The sequence below is a fragment of the Somniosus microcephalus genome, chromosome 4 (assembly GCF_052327205.1).
Source record: "Somniosus microcephalus isolate GS21.2 chromosome 4, FLI_Smic_1.0, whole genome shotgun sequence".
In the NCBI taxonomy this organism is placed as follows: Eukaryota; Metazoa; Chordata; class Chondrichthyes; order Squaliformes; family Somniosidae; genus Somniosus; species Somniosus microcephalus.
Genome location: NC_140990.1, coordinates 176,760,688 through 176,783,657, shown reverse-complemented (window position 1 = coordinate 176,783,657; position 22,970 = coordinate 176,760,688). Strand labels below are relative to the sequence as shown.

Below are 22,970 nucleotides of genomic sequence, written 5' to 3'. Positions count from 1 at the left end.
TCCTGCACTATCTCCGTATCCTTTAATTTCCTTAATATCCAAAAATCTATCGATCTCTGTCTTGAATATACTTAACGACTGAGCATCCACAGTTCTCTGGGGTAGAGAATTCCAAAGATTCACAACCTTTTGAGTGAAGAAATTTCTCCTCATCTCCGTCCTAAATGGCTGACCCCTTATTCTGAGACTGTGACCCTGGTTCTAGACTCCCCAGCCAGAGGAAACATCCTCCCTGCATCTACCCTGTCAAGCCCTGTAAGAATTTTATATGTTTCAATGAGACCACCTCTCATTCCTCTAAACTCTAGGGAATACAGGCCTAGTCTCCTCAATTTCTCCTCTTAGAACAATCCCCCCCCTCCCAGGAATCGGTCTGGTGAACCTTCCTTGCACTCCCTCTCAGGCAAGTATATCCTTCCTTAGGTAAGGTGACCAAAACTGTACACAATACTCCAGGTTTGGTCTCACCAGGGCCCTATATAATTGCAGTAAGATATCTTTACTCTTATACTCCAATCCCTTTGTAATAAAGGCCCAACATACCATTTGCTTTCCTAATTGCTTGCTGTACCTGCATGTTAACTTTCAGTGATTCGTGTACAAGGACACTCAAGTCCCTCTGTACACCAACATTTCCCACTCTCTCACGATTTAAAAAATATTCTGCTTTTCTATTTTTCCTACCAAAGTCGATAACTTCACGTTTCTCCACATGATATTCCATCTGCCATGTTCTTGCCCACTCACCTGGCTTTGCAGCCTCTTTGCATCCTCCTCACAACTTACATTCCCACCCAGTTTTGTATCATCATATGGCTTCCTTCATTGCTGTGTGATTCTGTCCTTGTGAATTTTTCAGCAACCTCTTGAAAACAGCAGTGCCAGGAGCCCGAGAGTAGGTTACACATCCACCAATTTTGCCCAACGAATTGTGAGAGGAGAGACTTTAAACAGGAAGGGGATTTCAACCAAAAAAAACCCAGTAAAAAAATCAAACCCAAACTTTAAACATCTCTCTACATCTTTTAAAACCTTTCTAGGAGTCTTATTATTAAACGGCATTGGTGAAGGGACAAGTTCCACAGTGCAGTAATCACCAAGGTTCAAAAGAGTAGGATCATTCTGGCAATGGTGTTTATTCGACACCAAGTTTATGGTTTAAAAGTTTGCATATTGTAGGAAGAAGGGAAGACTGAGGGAGGTAAGTAGCAGCACAGTTTTGGGTCCTTGGAAAGATTGGGTTAGAGCAGGAGACCATAGGGCCACCATAGCCGAATGGCCTACTCTTCCTATCTTCTATGTTTCTATTAAAGGGATCAAGGGATATGGGGCGAAGGCAGGGACAGGGTACTGAGTTTGGATGATCAGCCCTGATCTCATTGAATGGCGGAGCAGGCTCGAGGGGCCGAATGGCCTGCTCCTGCTCCTATCTTCTATGTTCTATGTTTCTATGAAGGGATCTTAACTTTAACAGAATGCATTAAGGAGGAAGAGCATTTGGGTTCCATATTTGGAGCTAAGGCAGATCATGATAAGTGAGTTTAGAGGAGCAATGATTTTGGTACAGTGGATCAGTTAGAGATGAAGCTTGCAATAGAGAGATGGAAGTTAGAGGTTAAAGGTGAGAGTTGAATTGCTTACAAGACAGATTGTTTCTTTTATCCTGCCTGGAAATGTAAGTGTGTGTTAGAGCTTCTCCAGTTATTAGAGCAGTATTAAGACTTGAGCAGACTTGGGCTTTTTAGAGCATTAAGAGGTTTAAAAAAAAGTGTTTGGCATAAAAGAGGGAGGCAGCTTTATCAGTGGAGGAGATGTGCAAGGTGTATTTGAGATCCGAGGAGATACTGAGACCAGGGATGTCAATAAAGGCCCAGGGTGGAGTCACCAAAGGTGAGAAGTGTTGACAGTTGATTCAATTTCTTAGAGGCACGAAGGAAGTTTCTCTTCAAAATAACATTGAAAGAAAAAGGATATTTATTAACCTATTAAATGGCATGGAGATCAATATGTAATGATTCAACAGCTGTATTATAAGATGAAAAACGTCCTGAGATTGTTTGTAAACTGAAGGCAGTTGGTGACTAGAGAGTAGAATCTGTAGCAATAGGTTGGATGATACAAAGTACAGTTGGAGAGTGTGTGGTACCCAGGGAAATCCCTGAGTTGATGGAAAAGAGCCAATGGATGGACAGCACAGATTTACAATGAAACTTGATTTTCATGAACATAACTTTCTAAGATGATTTATGGTGACTTCCTTGGAAGAGCATAGGGATTAAATACACCCAGAGGTTCTTGATTAACCAGTAAGCTAAATATAATATTCATTCGGGTGTAGTTTCAGTTACACCAGATTTAAATAAAGAGTTCACCTTCTGTTCATCCTGCATTATAACGCTGTGATTTTCATTCCTTTTATACAGGTATTGGAGGAGATGGTGACACTAATGGATAGCCTGATGGTGTGGTACTCATCCGGATCAGAGTGGATGCAACTGTCCCAGCTTGGAGTGCGGCTTCTCCTCGGGTTTATTGCACAAGATAACATACAGGTACTAGGCAGAGATCACTAGCCCCACCGAAAATACTTAATTGTTCTATTCGTAAGCCATCGCTCAGTTGGTAGCGCACTCGCCTCTGCGTCAGAAAGTTGTGTGTTTGAGTCTCACTCCATAGACTTGAACATAAAATCTAGGTTGACATTCCAGTGCAGTACAGAGGGAGTGCTTCACTATCAGAGGTGCTGTCTTTCTGATGGGACGTTAAACCGAGGCTCCCTCTGTCCTCTTGGATGGATGTAAAAAATCCCATGGCACTATTTCAAAGAGGAGCAGAGGAGTCTCCCCGGTGTCCTGGCCAATATTTATCCCTCAACCAACACCACTAAAAACAGATTATCTGGTCATTATCATATTGCTGTTTGTGGGACCTTGCTGTGTGCAAATTAGCTGCTGCGTTTCCTACATTACAACAGTGATTACAGTTCAAAAGAACTTCATTGCTTCTAAAGTGCTTTGGGACGTCCTGAGATCATGAAAGGTGCTGTATAAATGAGTCTTTCTAAAAACTAGCAACTGTTGTCATATTGTCACTATCTGTAGAATTCACAGCACTCTGGGTTGAACACAAGCCATCTTTAATCTGTCTGCAAGTTTAAATTGATCATAACTTTGTTACCTATCAATTTTTATTATTTTTCCTTGTTTAAATCTGTTGCTTAGTGTCTATTACTATCAGTGTAAGTAGGTAAAAAGAAGCATGCGAGATACTGTCTGTAGTGTTTTGTGTTGGGTGTCCTTGTGCACCAGTCGCTGAAAGTAAGCATGCAGGTGCAGCAGGCGGTTAAGAAGGCAAATGGTATGTTGGCCTTCGTAGCGAGAGGGTTCGAGTACAAGAACAAGGATGTCTTGCTGCAGTTGTGCAGGGCCTTGGTGAGACCACACCTTGAGTATTGTGTGCAGTTTTGGTCGCCTTATCTGAGGAAGGATGTTCTTGCCATGGAGGGAGTGCAGCGAAGATTCACCAGACTGATACCTGGGATGGCAGGAATAACGTATGAGGAGAGATTGGGTCGATTGAGCTTATACTCACTGGAGTTTAGAAGAATGAGAGGGGATCTCATTGAAACTTATAAAATTCTAACAGGACTGGACAGACTGGATGCAGGAAGGATGTTCCCGATGGTCGGGGAGTCCAGAACCAGGGGTCACAGTCTAAGGATAAGGGGTAAGCCATTTAGGACAGAGATGAGGAGGAATTTCTTCACCCAGAGAGTGGTGAGTCTGTGGAATTTTCTACCACAGAAGGCAGTGGAGGCCAATTCATTAAATATATTCAAGAAGGAGTTGGATATATTTCTTAAGGCTAAAGGGATCAAGGGATGTTGGGTGAAGGCAGGGACAGGGTACTGAAATTGGATGATCAGCCATGATCTCATTGAATGGCGGAGCAGGCGCGAGGGGCCGAATGGCCTACTCCTGCTCCTATCTTCTATGTTTCTATGATATTTCTAACTAATCAGAAGCCACTCTTTTTTGTAATATCAGGTGTGTGCCATGGCCGCAGCGAAACTCAACACTATACTACAGACAAAAGAGATAGTCAACCGAGATGAAGCTTGTTTCCTCTTGGGGAAGCTGGAGGAAACCCTGACCAAATCCATCAGGGAGAGAACCGAAACCTACTCCTTCCTGATCCCGATCATACGGACTTTGGTGTCCAAAATCTACGAGCTGCTGTACATGAATCTGCACTTGCCAGCTCTGCCGCAAAGCAATGGAAGTCCTTCTTTCTTTGAGGACTTTCAGGAGTACTGCGGATCCAACGAATGGCGTGTTTACATTGACAAATATGTACGTAGCATCATTTTTGTTTCGTAACCCATTGTTCGTTAGCAGACCAACATTCTCTGCCAGAGTTTTTTTTTCCCTCCTAGTTTGAGTTGGTCATTTGGAAAAGATGAGGTATGTGTCATTGTGAGCCCTTGTGACTTTGTCTTTGTTTCCAGATTATTCCTTCGATGAAGCAATATGAAGTGGAAACATTCAGCAAAGGCCACGAGCGCATGGCAATCTTCTGGAAGGAATGTTACGAAACTATGATGGTGAATTTGCACAAGAGAGATCGGGAGAAAGGAGAAAGCAAGCTCAAGTTCCAGGTGGGTGGGTGGAATGTGCAAACCGTCAACAACAACAACAAAATCTCTTCCTGTTCTGTCTTTTCCACGTGCTTTTTCCATCTTGAAAGGGAAAACTGGAAGTCGCAGCAAAGATGGGACCTCTCAATCCTGGGCAGCCACTTCGTCATCCTTGAAACGTAATGAAATTCTGGGAGGTTTGTCAGAGCTTTGTCTCCCTCTGCTGGAAGGGCAGTGTATTAGCTGCCAAGTTCCTCCGCTCTAACCTGAGGGCAGTGAACCATGTCGGACTATAGATCCACAGGCTGCAACCCTCTGCTGCCTCCACCAGCCAACAATTCTGTGTGTGCATGTTGACCTACATTGGCTCCCGGTCCAGCACCGACTCGAATTTAAAATTCTCATCCTTGTGTTCAAATCCGTCCATGGCCTCGCCCCTTCTTATCACTGTAACCTCCTCCAACTCTACAACTCTCCAAACATTGCGTTCTCCAATTCTGACCTCTTGTGCATCCCCGATTTCCTTCAACCCACCATTGACGGCTATGTCTTCAGCTGTCTAGGCCCAAAGCTCTGGAATTCCCTGCATAAACCTCCCCACTACTCTCTCCTCCTCGACGCTCCTTAAAATTGTCCAATATCTTCTTGTGTGTCCCGGTGTCAATGTTTGTCTGTTAATGCTCCTGTGAAGCGCCTTTAATTTTACTACATTAAAAGTGCTATATAAATGCAAGTTGTTGTTGTTGTGCGACCTTGGACACTTGGGGATTGGTGGGTTGTTCAATAGTAGGGCTACCATAGCAGAGTCTGAATCTGTCCTTGCTTGGCATCTGTTTGCATGCGCTTCTGGCAGACGTCTCTGGATTCTGATCAGGAATGGGAGATCTGGCATGCAGGATGTTTATGACCAGCCGAGAGGTGACTTTGTCCTTTCTATCAGGGCTGGATTGAAACCACAGTCCCAAAAGTGAATGACTGTGCTAGCCCAATGCACCATTAAGTCCCCTGGTTTATTATTAAAATGTGCATCTTGTCATTGTCTGTTAAGATACATTTTACTTTGAGTGTCCATGGTCTCAGCACACCAGAACCTTAAACTGTTTCCATTTGCAAGGAGGCTGGTAACCAGAGGAAACAGATTTAAGATAATTGGCAAAGAAGCCTGGGGGGAGATGAGAATTTTTTCTACGCAGCGAGTTGTTATGATCTGCAATGCACTGCCAGAAAGGTTGGTGAAAGCAGATTCGATAGTACCTTTCAAAAGGGAATTGATATATACCGGAAAAGGAAAAATTTGCAGTGCTATGGGGAACGAGCAGGGGAATGGAACTAATTGGATAGCTCTTTCAAAGAGCCGGCACAGGCACAATGGGCCGAAGGGCCTCCTTGTGCTGTATGATTCTCAATACGGTGACGGAGATGTCCAAATATTTGTCCATAAAATTGAGCGCCTAAATAAACAAACTTAGAATAGATCAACAAAATTATTATTTTCTGTAATATATAACGAATTCTGCATATATGAAATTATAAATAACAAGATAGATATGGATGTAGACGATTATTCAACCTATCCTACTCGGACTTCCAGAAGAACCTACAGTCCCTTCCCCGGCCCCTCACCCCCATATCACAGCATCAAAATGTATGATTCCAGAGTTTTGCCTCCACTACCTTGCTCACTCCATGTGTTAATCGTTATTTCGTGAAGAACTTCCTACGTTTTAATGACCTTTTCTTTGCTTTGTCTCGGTGCCAGGAGTTTTTTGTTGAACCATTCACCCGCAAAGCCAGACAGGAGAACCTGCGTTATAACAGCATGTTGAAACAGCTCAACAGCCAACACACAGCAACACTGAGACAGTGGAAGGTGGCCCAGCACTATCTAACCTGTGAGCGAGGACCGTGGGCTGATAAGTACGTGACTTACAGCGATCTCAGTGACACGACAAAGTTCTGTTCTGTGAACTCGATATCCTAACAGGATTTGAAGGTTTTATGACTCTGGATTGACACTTTTTGTTTTATTTGTTCCTGGGTGTGGATAACACTGGAAAGCTCCCATTGATTTCTCCTCACTAGTTGCCTTGACTTGAATGGCTTGCTAATGGCACACTGCAGAGGGCATCAAGTCAATGAACATGGTGTGGGGCTGCTATCACGCCAAGGCCAGACTTGGTAGGGGTGGCAGGTTCCCTTCACTGAGGACATTAGTAAACCAGTTGGGGTTTTAGCTACCAGCTGGTCATTGTTGTTTTCTGGTGCTAGCCCATTTTATTTAATTGGGCAGTTAGTTATTTGCTTTGTCCCACTGAAGCCAATTAATGTTAAATATACAGCGGATTTGAAACAAAACCAACATTGTTTGGGGGTTTGCATCACCAGATCTTGCTGGACCACATTTACCTGTGCCAAGCTCCAAGGTGTCGGCCGTGGCTCCATGGGCAATACTCGATGGTAACACTCTCAACTCTAAGTCAGAAGGTTGTGGGTTCAAGTCCCACTCCACCGATCTGAGCTCGTAATCTAGGCTCAATTTCTCCAATGCATTCCTGGCTGGCATCCAATCCTCCACCTTTTGTAAACTTCAGCTCATCCAAAACTCTGCCTGCATTCTATCCGCACCAAGTCCCTCTCACTCATCACCCCTGTCCTTGCTGACTTCTATTTGCTCCCCTTAAACCCAACACTTCAAATTTGAAATTCTGATCCTCATGTTTAAATCCCAATGTGGCCTCTTCCCTCCCTATCGCTTAAACTCCAGCGCTACAATCCCCCCACCCCATTTCCATTTTTCATTCTTTTGACTCTGACCTCTTGTGCATTCCTCGCTGGCTGTGCCCCACCATTGGCAGATGGGCCTTCAGCTGCTATGGCCCTAAACTCTGGAATTCTGCCCATTAGCTCTTCTGCCTCTCCACCTCCCTTTCCTCCTTTAAAACTCTCCTTAAAACCCATCTCTTTGAGCAAGCTTTTGGTCACTTCTCTTACTTGGTGTCCAATTTTGTTGATCATGCCTGTGTGGAGTACTTTGGAACATTCTCTATTGTAAAGGCATTATATAAATGCATGTTGTTGGGTTTTAGCTTTGGGTACTGAGTCAGTATCTGATTTAATGGATCCTTTGCTCTTGTTTCTCTTGACAGAAAACCGGATTCTATGCGCTGGAAGTTGTCCAGTGTGGAAAACTATTCCCGCATGAGGCTTAAGCTGGTCCAGGACTACAACTTTGACCCACATACCGATGCAAGCGCACTGCGTGACAACCTTGGTGAGTGCCTGGACCAGTTGGGGCTCAGTTTAATATTGATGCATATAATATGAACCAGTGGTACTAAATGAACTACTGGACCTTTGGAAAGTGGTCTCACGTACAGGTTCAGATCCACTATAAGCTGCTTTCTTGCTATAAAGATCAGGTTCCCAGCAGCCCCTGTTGTTTCTGTACAAGTGGATATTGCATTTTTAAAAATGCATGCACTGTGGACCAGACTAGACCAAGGGGGAAAAATTGGATCGCGCCGCTTTTGGGGCGCTAACTTCGCCAGGGCGCTACTTTTAGCACCCAAAAAAGTTAGCGCCCCGCGCCCAAAAATCACTGGTAGCAGACCAAGCAGGAGGCGGGGCGCTACTGGAAGTGCTCCTCCTCCCTCATTGGGCCGTTCCCATTGATTATCGCGGTGCTACGTGCAGTAGCGCCGCAGTACTACAGGCTTCCCTTCCCTGATTAAAGGGGAGGGGCCTAGCGCAGCACGCACTGGGGCCCTGCTGGACCACTGGGGAATGGGGTGCCGGCAAAAGAACCCAGCACTCGAGAGGAGTGCCGGGCTGACCAATCGCGGCCGGCACCCCGCAGGAGGAGGCGAGAGGGGGCAGGTGCTGGTAGGCGTCCCAAAATAAATGGCCGATCAGCTCCTGCCTTTTAATTAGCGCCGCCCCGGCCGCAAACACGGCACCCCAACCCTGTCAGACATAGCGTCCGGTGATAGGTCAGGGGATGCAAGCCAAGTTTGTGGTCGAGGCACTTCATTGCCTGAGGCGCAGCGCCGTGGGGCGCTACTGGCTACTGCCGCTGCTAACCTCCCGCTGAATTTCGCGGGAGGCGTTAGCAGCACCGGGCATGAGGTGCTTGGCACTCCGTTAGCGCCCCGGGGCGCTAACGGGAGGCGTAAAGCAACCCAATTCCCCCCCCCCCCCCCCCCCCACTAAAGTGTGTTTTGGTTTCCCCATAACACTCAAAATATTAGGAGCTAACTTGGCTAGAATTTAAAATGGCCACACGCTAAGATAGTTCTTGTCAGTTCCTTTAAGGAAGCCCATGTCTTGCTGGTGTCCTGCGAATGTCCTTGTTCACCTGGGCTGCAAGGCAAGGCAACTCACTCAATTGGACGGTCCTCTGAGTTGGCTCTCCACCCTGACCTCAACACACCTGCCGTTGAAACCCTCATCCATGCCTGTGCCATCTATAGCCTCGATCTCCAATGGCTGGTTTCCCATCCCACCACCTTTTGTAAACTTTAGCTCATCCAAAACTCTGCCTGTATTCTATCCCACACCATGTCCTGCTCACTTATCATTCCTGTCCTTGCTGACCTCCATTAGCTCCCTTTACCTCAACGCTTCAAATTTAAGATCCTCATCCCCCTGTTTCAATCCCTTCATGGTCCTTCCCCTCCCTATCTCACAAACCTCCTCCAATGTTCTATTCTGCTGACTCTGGCATCGTGCATCCTCTCTGCCTTTGCCCCGCCGTTGTACATGCCTTGTGGTGCTGTGCATCATTTGCTTTCTCCACTGGAGCTGGAGATAATAAATAATCATCTGATGGGCCATCCAGTCTGGCTGTTCGTGTGATTTCACAAAATGTCAGGGTTGCAGGGTTACTACTCCTGCCTGCCCCCACTTAATTTTTATACATTTTGACTCCAAGTATCACGGGTGCATGAAAATAATGTTTTAACTTAAATAACTGCTGAAAAACAATAGTAACATTGAAGTCTGTTGAAGAATCTGCCAAGTACAACTAAGCAGAGTTTCTATAGTGTTCCTCACATATTTAAAAACACTGTACAAGAAAGATAGGTGCTGAGCATAACAGATAAAGGGGAGTAAAATCTTGGAAACTGTGCCCATCTTCCGATCATTGTTAGGTGACAATATGTAAACTAAAATCCAAGGTTTTGCTGCCGTATCAGAAAAGAATGGTTTGGCAAACCACGCACCCAATTTTTAAAAAATCACATTCTTGCATCAAAAGATTGATTGGGAAAACAGACAGCAAACAGTATCATGTCTGAATGGTGAAAAACGGTTGGGAATAAATGATCACAAATAGAGAGAAGCGCTATTATGGGAGTTCACTGACCGTGTGACCCACTCAGCTGTGCGCCACTGTTGGAAATGAGCATCTGTGGCACAGCAAGGGTTTTGGCAGATCGAGGCTGCGCCTTGTGCAAGCTGTGCAACACAAGGATGGTTATTGTACAAGTATTCTATGATTGCAGATGCTGCTGATTGTATCATTACTAAAGGATGACTCTTGTACGTCTAGTCTTCTCTGATTTCAGATATTGCTATTAGCAATGCTTGATTGTTATTTTCATTAAGTTAAACCCTCCGGCTGTATGGATATAATTTGTTTGAAATATTGCGCAAGGCAGTGATGATTGTACAGGATGACTTGGATTTCCGCCTAATTGATGCACTGAGCACACAGTGTACTACAGTCACCCCCCGCAAGACATTATAAACTAAATGATATAATTTTAAAGGGGGTGCAGGAACAGAGGGACCTGGGGGTTCACTTACACACATTTTTGAAGATGGGAGGTCAAGTTGAAAAAGCTGTTCTAAAAGCATATTTAATCCCTGGCTTTATAAATGGAAGCATAGAGTACAAAATCAAGTTATGCTAAGCCTTTATAAATCACTGGTTAGGACTCAACTGGGGTATTGTGCCTAATTCTGTGCACCACACTTTAGGAAGGATGTCAAGGCCTTGGCGAGGGTGCAGAGGAGATTTACTAGAATGGTATCAGGGATGAGGGACTTCAGTTACGCGGAGAGACTGGAAAAGCTGGGATTGGTCGCCTTCACGCAGAGAAGGTTAAAAGGAGATTTAATAGAGGTGTTCAAAATCATGAACGGTTTTGATGAGAGTAGATAGGGAGAAACTGTTTCTACTGGCAGGAGGGTTGGTAACCAGAGGACACAGATTTAAGATATTGGCAAAAAAGCCGGGGGAGATGAGAAATTATTTTAAGCAGTGAGTTGTTATGATCTGGAATGCACTGCCTGAGAGGGTGATGGAAGCAGATTCAATAATAACTTTCAAAGGGGAATTGGATATCAATTGCAGGGCTATAGGAAGTGGGACTAATTGGATAGCTCTTTCAAAGAGCTGGCACGATGGGCCGAATGACCCCTTCTGTCCTGTATGTTTCTGTGATTTCAGCTAATGTTTTGTTGACTGTCAAGGGAATAGCCATCGACTAAAATGCTTAATTACGGAAAGTAAAATTAAGTTCTTTTCTTTGGACTAAAAATAAGAGTAAACTTTGAGGTAAAATGAGCATTATTTTTAAAATGACAGTCCACAGCTTTTGGAGTAGAAGCCAGTAATTGTAAATGACAAATAGAATCTGAGTAATTATCCAAGCCCTTTTGTTATTTCTTGTGACCTTGTGAACTGTGTGAGAAATGAGACAACAAATAGGACATTTTCAAAGCACAAATTGTGGGGGGGGGGGGGGGGGGAAATTCTGAAAAGACCGGAAGGAAAATGCAGAGAAGAAAAACTAAGTTTTTTGGCCAAAAATTGTTTCAAGAATTGATTTAAAATATGATTTAAAACTCGGGTACAAAAGAGCCTAGCTAAAATTAAATTTCTTCCCACTCTAAACAAAATAAGATTAAACCTCAAGTTCCAGAACTGAGACTGAAGTTCAAATTATTTCTAGTAGTGAAACACTAGTACTGATACTCAACTCCTGATTCAAACGAAGCCTGAAAAATGTCCGCACAGAACTGAAGACCGCCCCAGTGACTCATACTTCTGCTCCCTTTGTTTTCCATTCCAACCAAGTGAGGGACTGTCCTGTTCCATGGCATCTGTCTTAGCCACTCTGTTCCTGTGGGCTTGAGAGCTCGCTCTGCTTTTCCCTCCTCTCCCTCTGAAGGAAACGTGCCATCCGCCAGGGAGCTCTCTAGATAATGCCTTCTGAAATAGAGTTCCCCCCCAGGTTATCTCTCCCCTGCTAAACCCAGGCTGTTCTGCATCTCTACAGGGGTCCAGCAGACTGCACCATCCAATGATTCCTTGCTGCTGGAAGCAGTGAAACAGGCCAAGGTCAATGACTTGGAGGATGATCGATTGGCTGATGAAGATCTAAGTGTGCTCAGTAACATGTAAGTACTGGTTTGTCTGGGAATGGGCGACTTAACTTCAGTATATTGACCTAAATCCCCCCACCCCAAAAAATGCTATAAAAACCTATGCGTGATTGAAATGGTAAAGATCTGAGATCCTCGATACAATTTGTGAGATGCTGAAAGCAGGTTGTACAATCGTAACAGAATATCTGAAAAAGATAGATGAAACATCTATCTTAATCCCCTTAAGATAAATAAACATTCTTGTCTTATTCTGCTTTTATCAAATAATTCTGCAACCAGAAATCTCGCCTGTTTTCAATGACACTCGTGCTCCTCTCTGCTGAGAAACCTTTCAAAATTAATGACAACTAAATGTGATATACCACACACTTGATGCCATGGTAGATATATACCCGTTTTCAAGTCATCCACTATGAATTATCTTGATTAAACTTGCAATAATTGCAACACGTTATTCCTTAACCTTAATTTACAGTGAAATTTAGCATTAGAGTGACTTGTCGATTGATTGAAGACTGTAGAACCTAACATAAATCGTGTTTTTAAATTGTGCTCTGAAAATTGCAAGAATTTGTTTAAAAATTGTCACTTCGTTCAGGGATCGGTAATGCCCGTGCAAAAGTTTCATACTTTATTCAACTGTCCAATATCACTGTACAACATGAAACATCACCACCTGCTGATAGCAAGGGTTTATACCATTTGACAACACCGCCACCTTTTCAGTGCCACAGAAATGGCACGTGTTAAAATCTATTTTCTCACTGTTATCATATTAAATCCTTGCATAGGAACAGGAGAGGCCATTCAGCCCATTGAGCCTGTTCCGAACTCTTAATATCCCGACCAGAGATTTCACTACTTCCTTCGTCACATTTTCAAAATCGCATTTTGCATATTTCTCATCAGCTGCTCAGCACAAGATGTGAACGAGAGATTTATTTCTCCATGGCCGTCAGTAGCATCTTATGGTCAGCCAGCAACAGGTTGAGAATGTTGGGCTTTATCCCAGTTGAATAGTCTGACTGGAATAATCATAGAATCACTCAGCACAAAAGGAGGCCATTGTGCCTGTGCCGGCTCTTTGAAAGAGCTATCCAATTAGTCCCACACCTCTGCTCTTTCCCCATAGCCCTGCAAATATTTCCTGTTCAAATATTTATCCAATTTCCTTTTGAAAGTTATTATTGAATCTGCTTCCACCACCCTTTCATGGCAAAAAAAACCTCTCATCCTCTCCCTCTGGTTCTTTTGCCATTTAAGAACATAAGAACGTAAGAAATAGGAGCAGGAGTAGGCCATTCAGCCCTTCGAGCCTGCTCCACCATTCAATGAGATCATGGCTGATCTTCTGCCTTAACTCCATTCGCCGGTCCTATCGCCATATCCCTTGATGCCCCTACTAATCAGAAATCTATCGACTTCTGTTTTGAATATACCCAATGACTGAGTCTCCACAGCCCTCTGAGGTAGAGAATTCCAAAGATTCACCACCCTCTGTGTGAAGAAATTTCTTCTCATCTCAGTCCTGAATGGCCTACCCTTTATCCTGAGGCTGTGGCCCCTGGTTCTAGACTCCCCAGCTAAGGGAAACATTCTCCCAGCATCCATCCTATCAAGCCCTTTAATAATTTTGAATGCTTCAATGAGATCCCCTCTCATTCTTCTGAATTCAAGAGAATACAGGCCTAGTTTACTCAATCTCTTCTCATATGACAGTCTCGCCATCCCAGGAATCAATCTCGTGAACCTTCGTTGCACTCCCTCTATGGCAAGTATATCCTTCCTTAGGTAAGGAGACCAAAATTGTACACTGTACTCCGGGTGTGGTCTCACCAAGGCCCTATATAATTGGAGTAAGACTTCTTTACTCCTGTACTCAAATCCGCTTGTAATGAAGACCAGCATGCAATTTGCCTTCCTAATGGCTTGCTGCACCTGCACATTCACTTTCAGTGACTCATGTACAAGGACACCCAGGTCCCTTTGAACATCTGCATTCCCCAATCTTTCACCATTTAGGAAATACTCTGCCTTTCTGTTTTTTCTACCAAAGTGGATAACTTCACATTTATCCACATTATATTCCATCTGTCATGTTCTCGCCCACTCACTGAGCCTGTTGAGATCCCATTGAAGCCTCTTCGCATCCTCTTCACAACTGACACTGCCACCTAGCTTTGTATCATCAGCAAATTGGGAAATGTTACATTTAGTCTCCTCATCCAAATCATTGATATAGATTGTGAATAGCTGGGGCCCAAACACCGATCCTTGTGGTACCCCACTAGTCACAGCCTGCCATCTTGAAAAAGACCCGTTTATCCCTACTCGTTGTTTTCTGTCTGTTAACCAATTCTCAGCCCATCCTAGTATATTCCCCCCAATTCCATGTGCCCTAATTTTGTTCACCAACCTCTTGTGTGGGACCATATCGAAGGCCTTCTGAAAATCCAGATACACCAACATAAATCCATGTTGACTCTGCCCAATCTTACTATTAGTTTCTAAGTGCCCAGTTATTGCATCCTTTATAATAGATTCCAGCATTTTCCCAACTACTGATGTGAGGCTAACAGGTCTGTAGTTCCCCGTTTTCTCTCTCCTTCCTTTCTTAAATAGCGGGGTTACATTTGCTATCCTCCAATCTGCAGGAACTGTTCCAGAATCTATAGAATTTTGGAATATGACAACCAATGCATCCACTATCCTAATGGCCACCTCTTTCAAAACCCTAGGATGTAGGTCATCCGGTCCTTGGAATTTATTGACTTTTAGTCCCATTAATTTTGCTAGTACTGTTTTTTTACTAATAATTTCTTTAAGTTCCTCATTCTTGTCACACCCTTGGTTTTCTCGTATTTCTGGGAAGTTTTTTGTGTCTTCCTCCGTGAAGACAGAAACAAAGTATTTATTTAATTGCTCTGCCATTTCCTCATTCCCCATTATAAATTCTCCCATATCTGACTGTAAAGGACCTATATTTACCTTCGCCAGTCTTTTCCTTTTCACATACCTATAGAAGCTTTTACAATTTGTTTTTATATTTTTTGCCAGTTTGTGCTCATATTCCATTTTCCCTTTCTTTATCAATTTCCCTTTGCTGATTTCTAAAAAGATCCCAATCCTCAGGCTGACTGCTTTTTCTGGCAACTTTATAAGCTTCCTCCTTTGACTTAATACGAGCTTTAATTTCTTTTGCTAGCCATGGTTGGATCACTTTTCCTTTTGGGTTTTTATGCCCTAGAGGAATATATGTTTGCTGCAAATTATACATTATTTCCTTGAATGTTAGCCATTGTATGTCCACCTTCATATCTTTTAGTGTAGTCCCCCAATCTACCATGGCCAACTTGTCCCTCATACCCTTGTAGTTTCCTCTGTTTAGATTGAAGACCTTAGTTTCAGATTGGACTACATCACTCTCAAACTTAATGTAAAATTCAATCATATTATGGTCACTTGTCCCTAAAGACCCCTTTACCACAAGATTATTGATTAGCCCTTTCTCATTACACAGTACCAGATCCAGAATAGCCTGTTCCCTGGTTGGTTCCTCCACATACTGATCCAGGAAACCATCTCGCATGCATTCCAAGAATTCGTCCTCCACACCATTAGTGGTAATTTGATTTGCCCAGTCAATATGTAGATTAAAGTCCCCCATGATTACCGTATTGCCCTTGTTACATGCACTTCTAATCTCTTGATTGATACTGTGCCCTACATTACCATTACTGTTTGGTGGCCTATACACAGCTCCCACCAATGTTTTCTGCCCTTTGCTGTTTCTTAGCTCCACCCAAACTGATTCTAGTTCTACATCACGATCTGCCAAGCCAAGATGTTTTATCTCTACCGTACCAATCTCATCCCTTATTAACAGCGCTACTCCACCTCCTTTTCCTTTTTGTCTGTCCTTCCTAAATGTTGAGTATCCTGGAACATTCAGTTCCCAGCTTTGGTTACCCTGCAACCATGTCTCTGTAATGGCAATTACATCATACCCATTTACTTCTATTAGTGCCATTAATTCATCCACCTTGTTGCAAATGCTTAAATCTGTGTCCTCAGATTACCAACCCTCCAGCCAGTGGGAAAACGTTTCTCCTGATTAACTGTATCAAAACCCCTCATGATTTTGAACACCTCTATTGAATCTTTCCTTTACCTTCTCTGCTCTAAGGAGAACAACCCCAGCTTCTCTAGTCTCGCCACATAAGTGAAGTCCCTCATCCCTGGTGCCATTCTAGTAAATCTAACCCATGCCAATATCATGAATCCCACAGGAGTAAAACCTGTTGTACAAGAGACGACTCCCACCCTGAGCTCCTGGCTTTGGTATCCCCAATTTAACTAAAGCCAATGGCTTTGAATCTGATATAAACAGAGGCTAACTGTTTTTACCCATGTCAGTGGAATACATTCTGTTCTATAACTTTATTTTGTCTTTCTCCGACCTCTGCAATCTGTGCTTGCGGACTGCGGTCCATTTCAATCTTGCCTTTCTCATTCTCCCTCAGCAACGAGAAAGAGGAGCAGAATCAGAAAGAAAAGCTGGTGATCTCCGAGGACTGTGACCTGATCACCATCATGGATGTCGTTTCAGGACGCCTTGAAGTCACCACCCAACACATCAACTTTTTCGATGGGAGTGTGGACAAAGAGGAAGGTAAGAGATGATGTGCGAACTCTGATCTGGAAAATCATCTGCTATGTTAGGACTTCTTGTTAAACCATAAATTTTTATTCGTCCTGGGGTGTATTTGCGTGTGGGAAAATTGACATGTTGGTCTGTATTTTTGCTTGATCTAGTTGAGACTGGTCCCTCATAAGTGGGGAATTGTATTGATCCATCCAATGTACCATCCAGTGTTCTTTACGCCTTTGTGTACTTAGAATCATACAGCACAGAAGGAGGCCAGCACTTTGAAAGAGCTCTCCAATTAGTCCCACTTTCCTGCTCTTTTCCCACAGCCCTGCAAATTTTTCCTTTTGAAGTATTTATCCAATTCCCTTTGGCAAGTTACTATTGAATCTGCTTCCACAACGCTTTCAGACAGTACATTCCAGATCATCATAACTCACTATGTGTAAAAATAAATTCTCTTTATCTCCCCTCTAGTTCTTTTACCAATTACCTTAAATCTGTATCCTCTGGTTACTGCCCCTCCTGCAGTGGAAACAGTTTCTCCTTATTTTCTCTATCAAAACCCATTATAATTTTGCACACCTCTATTAAATCTCCCTACTTCTTTACCTACTTGGGGAGTTTGGAGGGAATCCCAGTAGGAAAAACTCAGAATCCCCTGGGATCTCAATGATTCCGGGTCGGGGGGAGTGGTAGACCTTGAGATAGGTTGGGGCAGAATCTATCTCGTTCCACTCTCGGACTAAGGGAATTCAGTGTGGCAGGAAGAGAGAGAAGTCAACTGTGGTGGAAACATTGTGAGAAATGGTTTAAACACAGCAAAAACAAATGGTTTCTTCCTGATGTACATGTGAGTAGCAATGTATAAGCTGTTTGCCTGAATTGTACCAGAGGCGCATTTCATGGCTACACGAAGATTGGAATAGCCGCAGGCTGGCAGCCAGGCATGCTTGGTTAGAGAGTTGTTGAGCAGAAACAAATTTAGAAAGGATTACACAGAGAAAGCATTGTATTAAAAAGCTGATACAGGACAGGTTGAAGAATTGAAACATGCTACAGAAGTCAGTAGGGTTGCCAACCCTCCAGGAATTAAAGGCTAATCTCCAGGTCGCTGCTGCGAGCAACCCGAGAGATAAATCATAGGGGCACTAAAGTGCTTGACTGAAAGTCAAAAATCATCCAATTGGTTAGTGAAGAGTCTATTCGCTTTCCGATTGGTGTGGGAAGGCGGTGCACCGTGAGTATGGATGTGTCGGATGACAAATGGCAGGTGTGTTTGGACGGGAAGCTTGGAGGCTGGAGGTCATGTGATGATACCTCCAACATGCCCAACCAGAGTTGGCACCCTAGTTCAGGGGCCTACATCAAATGGAAAACTCCTTATTTTGGTTGTCATTTGCGACCTGCTAACAAAATAGTGGGAGTGCATGTGTGCTTCCTGAGAATGTAATTTTGTTAACAGTAGTGAAATTATGAACAATAACAGACTGGTAAGGACCCTCTGGTCCACCCAGCCTGTCCCACACGATTGCGATACCTTGTGTATCACAGTATGTACACTCCCCACCCCACCCCAAACCTGGGAGAGGCGAAAAAACAGATACAAACCTGGGCCAATTTGGGGAAAAAATCTGGGAACTTCCTCTCCGACCCATCTCAGCGATCAAAACTAGTCCTAGCTCTGAATTCCCTGCAGTACCTATCTTTTTGGAAGAGGTGATATCCACTCCAACCAGAAACCGGTCCAGCTCTTGCTTGAAGGAATTTAACGAATTGTTGTCCACCACACGGAATGACAGCCTGTTCCAGAGGTCCGCTATTCTCTGGGAAAAGAACCACCTCCTGACATCTAACCTAGATCTGGCCTTGTACAACTTAAAGTTCGACCCCTAACAAACTTTCAACAGGAACACAGTGCATTCCCTTCATTCTCTTAACCTCAATCAGATGACCCCTAAATCGACGCTTCTCTAAAGTGTAGAGTCCCAACTCTTTTATCCTATTTTGATAACTAAGATGCTTTAGACTGGGAACTAGTCTATGGCCTCCTCTGTGCCCTTTCCAGAGCCTCAATATCATCCACCATATGACGAGACCAAAACTGGACACAATATTCCAAGTGAGGCTTGACCAAGCTCTTGTACAAGGACAAAATAGAATGCCTCATCTTATACTCAATTGTCCTATGAATGCACCCCAACATACTATTTGCTCTAGTTATCACTTCATGGCATTGCTCTTGTACCTTTAGTGCCAGTCATGAGCCCAATCTCCCAACACATTAAGATCTGCCTGAAGCAGACGAGCATTGCCTACAGTCCTAACACTCACACAGATCTTAGTATCATCTGCAGATTTTCAGATCGTGCCCCCAACACCTACATCCAGATCATTAATAAAAAATAGTAAAGAGCAACAGTCCCAACACCAATCCCTGTGGGACCACTGGTGACTGTTCTCAAAACAGATCCAAATCCACCTATAACTACTTTTTGCCTACGTCTTGCCAACCAGTTCTCAATCCAGCTCAATATATTACCACTAATACCAGAGACTTCAATCTTGTAGAGAAGCCTCTTGTGCGGTACCTTATCAAAAGCTTTTTGGAAGTCTAAGTAGACAATGTCCACCAACTTTATAACTTCTTCAAAAACTATTTGTAAGATATGACCTTTTTCTGAAGCCATGCTGGGTGTCCCTAATATGTCCCTCTCTATCCAAGCAATCAGATTTTGCATCCCTAATAATTCCCTCCAGCATCTTTCCAATTACTGATATCAAACTAATGGGCCTATAGTTACCCGGGTCCGTCTTGTACTTTGGGGGAGGTGAGGAGAAAGGTTTTTTACGCAGCGAGTTATGATGATCTGGAATGCGCTGCCTGAAAGGCTGGTGGAAGCAGATTCAATAGTAACTTTCAAAAGGGAATTGGATAAATACTTGAAACAGATATTTGGTAACATTCACCACTATTTACTTTATTTTGCTAAAATTAGTTAAGACTGCTGTGGGGTGTGTGACTTGCATCCCCACAGATCATTTCTGTGTCTCTCTTTATTGACGGGATAAGGTTGAAATGTGTGGTTACTTTTGCTTTGCAGGGATAGGCTACGATTTTAAGTGGCCCCTCTCTCAGCTGCGTGAGATTCACCTGCGCCGTTACAACTTGAGAAGGTCGGCATTGGAGATCTTTCTGATCGACCAAACTAACTACTTCCTGAACTTCAAAAAAGAGGTGAGACCAAAATTAACTCTTCAGAAGAATGGTGCTCATTGCTCCAAGCGAGTGGCAATCCTGCCCTAAACAGGGGCAAAATGTGTCTGGGCAGCCCTACACTCTTGTCTGAGGTGATTTACTTCAATGGCCGTATATTTTTTCCTACTAATGACACCCAGTTGCCTCCCTTACCTCAAAAGAACTGGTTGAACCATTATGATTGGATGTCGCAACTTTATAAGATGACCAGTAGAGGATTGTCTAGAATTCTCAATGTGGCGTGCCGTCAACTGCAGGGAAAATGTAGAAGAGAGGTTACTGCTTTCTGAAAGTGAAAAATAACTGCTGAGCGAATCCAAATCAAAAAGTGGAGTTGTTGGGTTGCTTTTTTTCTGTCAGTCCCTCCATAGAGCACTGTCCAGACTAGTTTTGAAGACAGGTTGTGCAAATATTTGTGTTTACTGCTGCCATTTGCCATTCTTGCCAAATGATCTGTTTCCTTCCTCCTCGAAATTCTAGGTGAGGAACAAAGTCTACAGCCGTATATTGTCCCTTCGACCACCCAACCTATACGGCACGCGATCACCCCAGGAACTGCTGAAGGCTTCAGGGCTTACTCAGGTATTGTTATCAGGAGGGTTAAACAACAACCACAAACTCCCTTTATCAGCAGCAACATTATCACAACATGAGGCAAAATAATATAAGGCCTGGGGTTTCCCCTTTGTCCCCATACTGTAACAAGAGGCTACACAATTGGAAAAGGTGGCGGATGAGTTTAATCCGTGAGTAAGGAATTTACAACAGACAAGTGACAATAGCAGTGCATTCTGACTGAAAGCTTGGGACAGGCGCTGGAGATAGGAATAGGAGGAGGCCATTCAGCCCCTCCAGCCTGTTCCACCATTCAGTTAGATCATGGCTGATCTGTATCTCAACTCCATTTACCCGCCTTGGTTCCATATCCCTTAATACCCTTACCCAACAAAATCTTATCAAACTCCGTTTTGAAATTTCCAATTGACCCCCAGCCTCAACAGCTTTTTAGGGAGAGCGTTCCAGATTCCCACTACCCTTTGTGTGAAGAAGTGTTTCCTGTTTTGGACTCCCCCACTAGAGGAAATAGTTTCTCTCTATCTACCCTATCAACTCCTTTAATCATGAACACCTCAATAAATCACCCCTTAATCTTCTAGACTCGTTGGAATACAAGCCTAGTTGACGCAACCTGAGCTGAAATCTAAACTTGTCCCCTGTTAACACCACAAGCCAAAATACGACCATAATGTAGCATCGTTAATCACGATGTGGTTATCGTCCCATTAACACCATTTGATTAGCAGTTGTGAAATATCTTCTAATGCCAAAGGGAGCGGTTATTTAAGATGAGATAGGTATTAAAAAGTCACCACAAATTTTGAGAATCATCACAAAACTGCATAATAATGGCAGGCACACTGAAGTAAGAAAGAGTGGTGACATAATCACTGGCAAGTTTATAAAGTGGTGAAAGAATTCAATGCTGCGATACATTGTGAAATATCTTCTGATGCTGAGAGTAACTGGGTTCATGCTTGAGCTTGAAAGAAAGGAAAAAGTTGCATTTATATAACACAATATCACATCCTCAGGACGTCCCATAGCACTTTACAGCCAATGGATTGCTTTTGAAGTGCAGCCCCTGTTATGTAGGCAAACGTGGCAGTCAATTTGCACGCAGCAAGGTCCCACAGATCAGTGAACAACTGATCCATTTGTGCCAGCGTTGCTTGCCAGAAGAATTTTACTAAGAACACTGACAATGCCCTACTCCTCTTTGAATAGTGCTGTGGGATCTTTCACAACCATCTGAGCTGATAGACGGGACCTCAGTTTAACCTCCATTCCTAAAGATGCTACCCCTGAAAAAGCAGCAATCACTCAGTACTGCACTGAAGCATCAGCATATGCCCTTTAATTCATTGAGACGGTTGAATTCCGAGCTCTTCCTCATGAGTGAGTGACGCATAGTAAACTGTTGCCAGGATGTGGTGTCCATGGCTGTTGATATTGTGGGAGAGTCCTGCTTAATTTTTACCCACCCACCCCCTGTGGGTTTCTGCTGCACCAGATGCCAATCCCTGATTGAGGGGGGTGTCGGTGACCTTTTCTCGGAGATTCTACTGAGAAATCCATGCCAGTGTCATGGATTGTCCTGGCACTTAAAAAAAAAAAAAAAAAATTATGTTTTGCTGTCCTGCACATTATCTCAGGTGGTGACGGGGATAGGGGGACTCACTTGTGTCTTTCATCTCCTTCAGAAATGGGTGAACCGAGAAATTTCAAACTTCGACTACCTCATACAACTGAACTCGATTGCAGGAAGGACTTACAACGATCTTGCTCAGTATCCGGTGGTATGTAGAATAATGTTTTCTTTTCAAATCTAACATGCAAGTGTAACTAATTTTTGGCCTGCTATTTGCTGTCTATTTTATGAATGAGCATTGAGGCGATCACCAATGCTTCTTACTACCATAACCTCACAATGCTGCAAACCAAATAGGCCACAAGTTCAGTGCCTCCAAGTTGGCACCTGACTCAACAATACCCCAAGTCAAGGGTAGCTCCATGAACAAATCGGAGGGCTGTTAAAAGCCTGCTTAAGTAAAGTGACGTGGCCTCTTCTCAAAGCAATAGCTGCTTTTTTCCTAGGTCCCTCTCACCTGTTGCCTTTAATGCTCAAGTCTACTAAAATAAAATAAAAATAAGTTAGCATGTTACTGGGTTAGCATGTTACGTCTTCATCTCTGGAAGAGGGTTTGAATCCAGCTCACGTTGCTGAGATGGAAGTGAATGTCTTGCATCTGCTGACTGTAAGGAACCCAGGTGAGATGAAATTGGGCAGTCCCGACTCGAGGCCTCTCTAAGTGGACACAGGGCAAAAGTGTTCCTCTGCACTTTTAGCAGTCGCAGTCAGAGCAAATGGTAGCTGGAAGTGTAAAAATTCACACAGGTATGGTTGGAGTGTTTTCCTGAGGCTTGGGTTAAAGCACATTGCTTGGAGTACAGGAAACTTCACTTTATCTTGC

The 22,970-nt window shown here is 43.6% G+C and overlaps 1 protein-coding gene across 1 annotated transcript in view; it reads left to right on the top strand.

Annotated features, from left to right (window-relative positions):
- LOC147120012 (neurobeachin-like protein 1) overlaps positions 1 to 22,970 on the top strand; it is a 71,509-nt gene that overhangs the window by 5,149 nt on the left and 43,390 nt on the right. The window contains exons 2-11 of the mRNA XM_085985503.1: positions 2,424 to 2,552; positions 4,047 to 4,352; positions 4,508 to 4,657; positions 6,396 to 6,553; positions 7,783 to 7,907; positions 11,923 to 12,043; positions 16,555 to 16,703; positions 19,784 to 19,917; positions 20,419 to 20,520; positions 22,200 to 22,295. Coding sequence (XP_085841629.1) covers positions 2,424 to 2,552; positions 4,047 to 4,352; positions 4,508 to 4,657; positions 6,396 to 6,553; positions 7,783 to 7,907; positions 11,923 to 12,043; positions 16,555 to 16,703; positions 19,784 to 19,917; positions 20,419 to 20,520; positions 22,200 to 22,295 — 1,470 coding nt within the window. The remainder of the gene's footprint in view (positions 1 to 2,423; positions 2,553 to 4,046; positions 4,353 to 4,507; positions 4,658 to 6,395; positions 6,554 to 7,782; positions 7,908 to 11,922; positions 12,044 to 16,554; positions 16,704 to 19,783; positions 19,918 to 20,418; positions 20,521 to 22,199; positions 22,296 to 22,970) is intronic.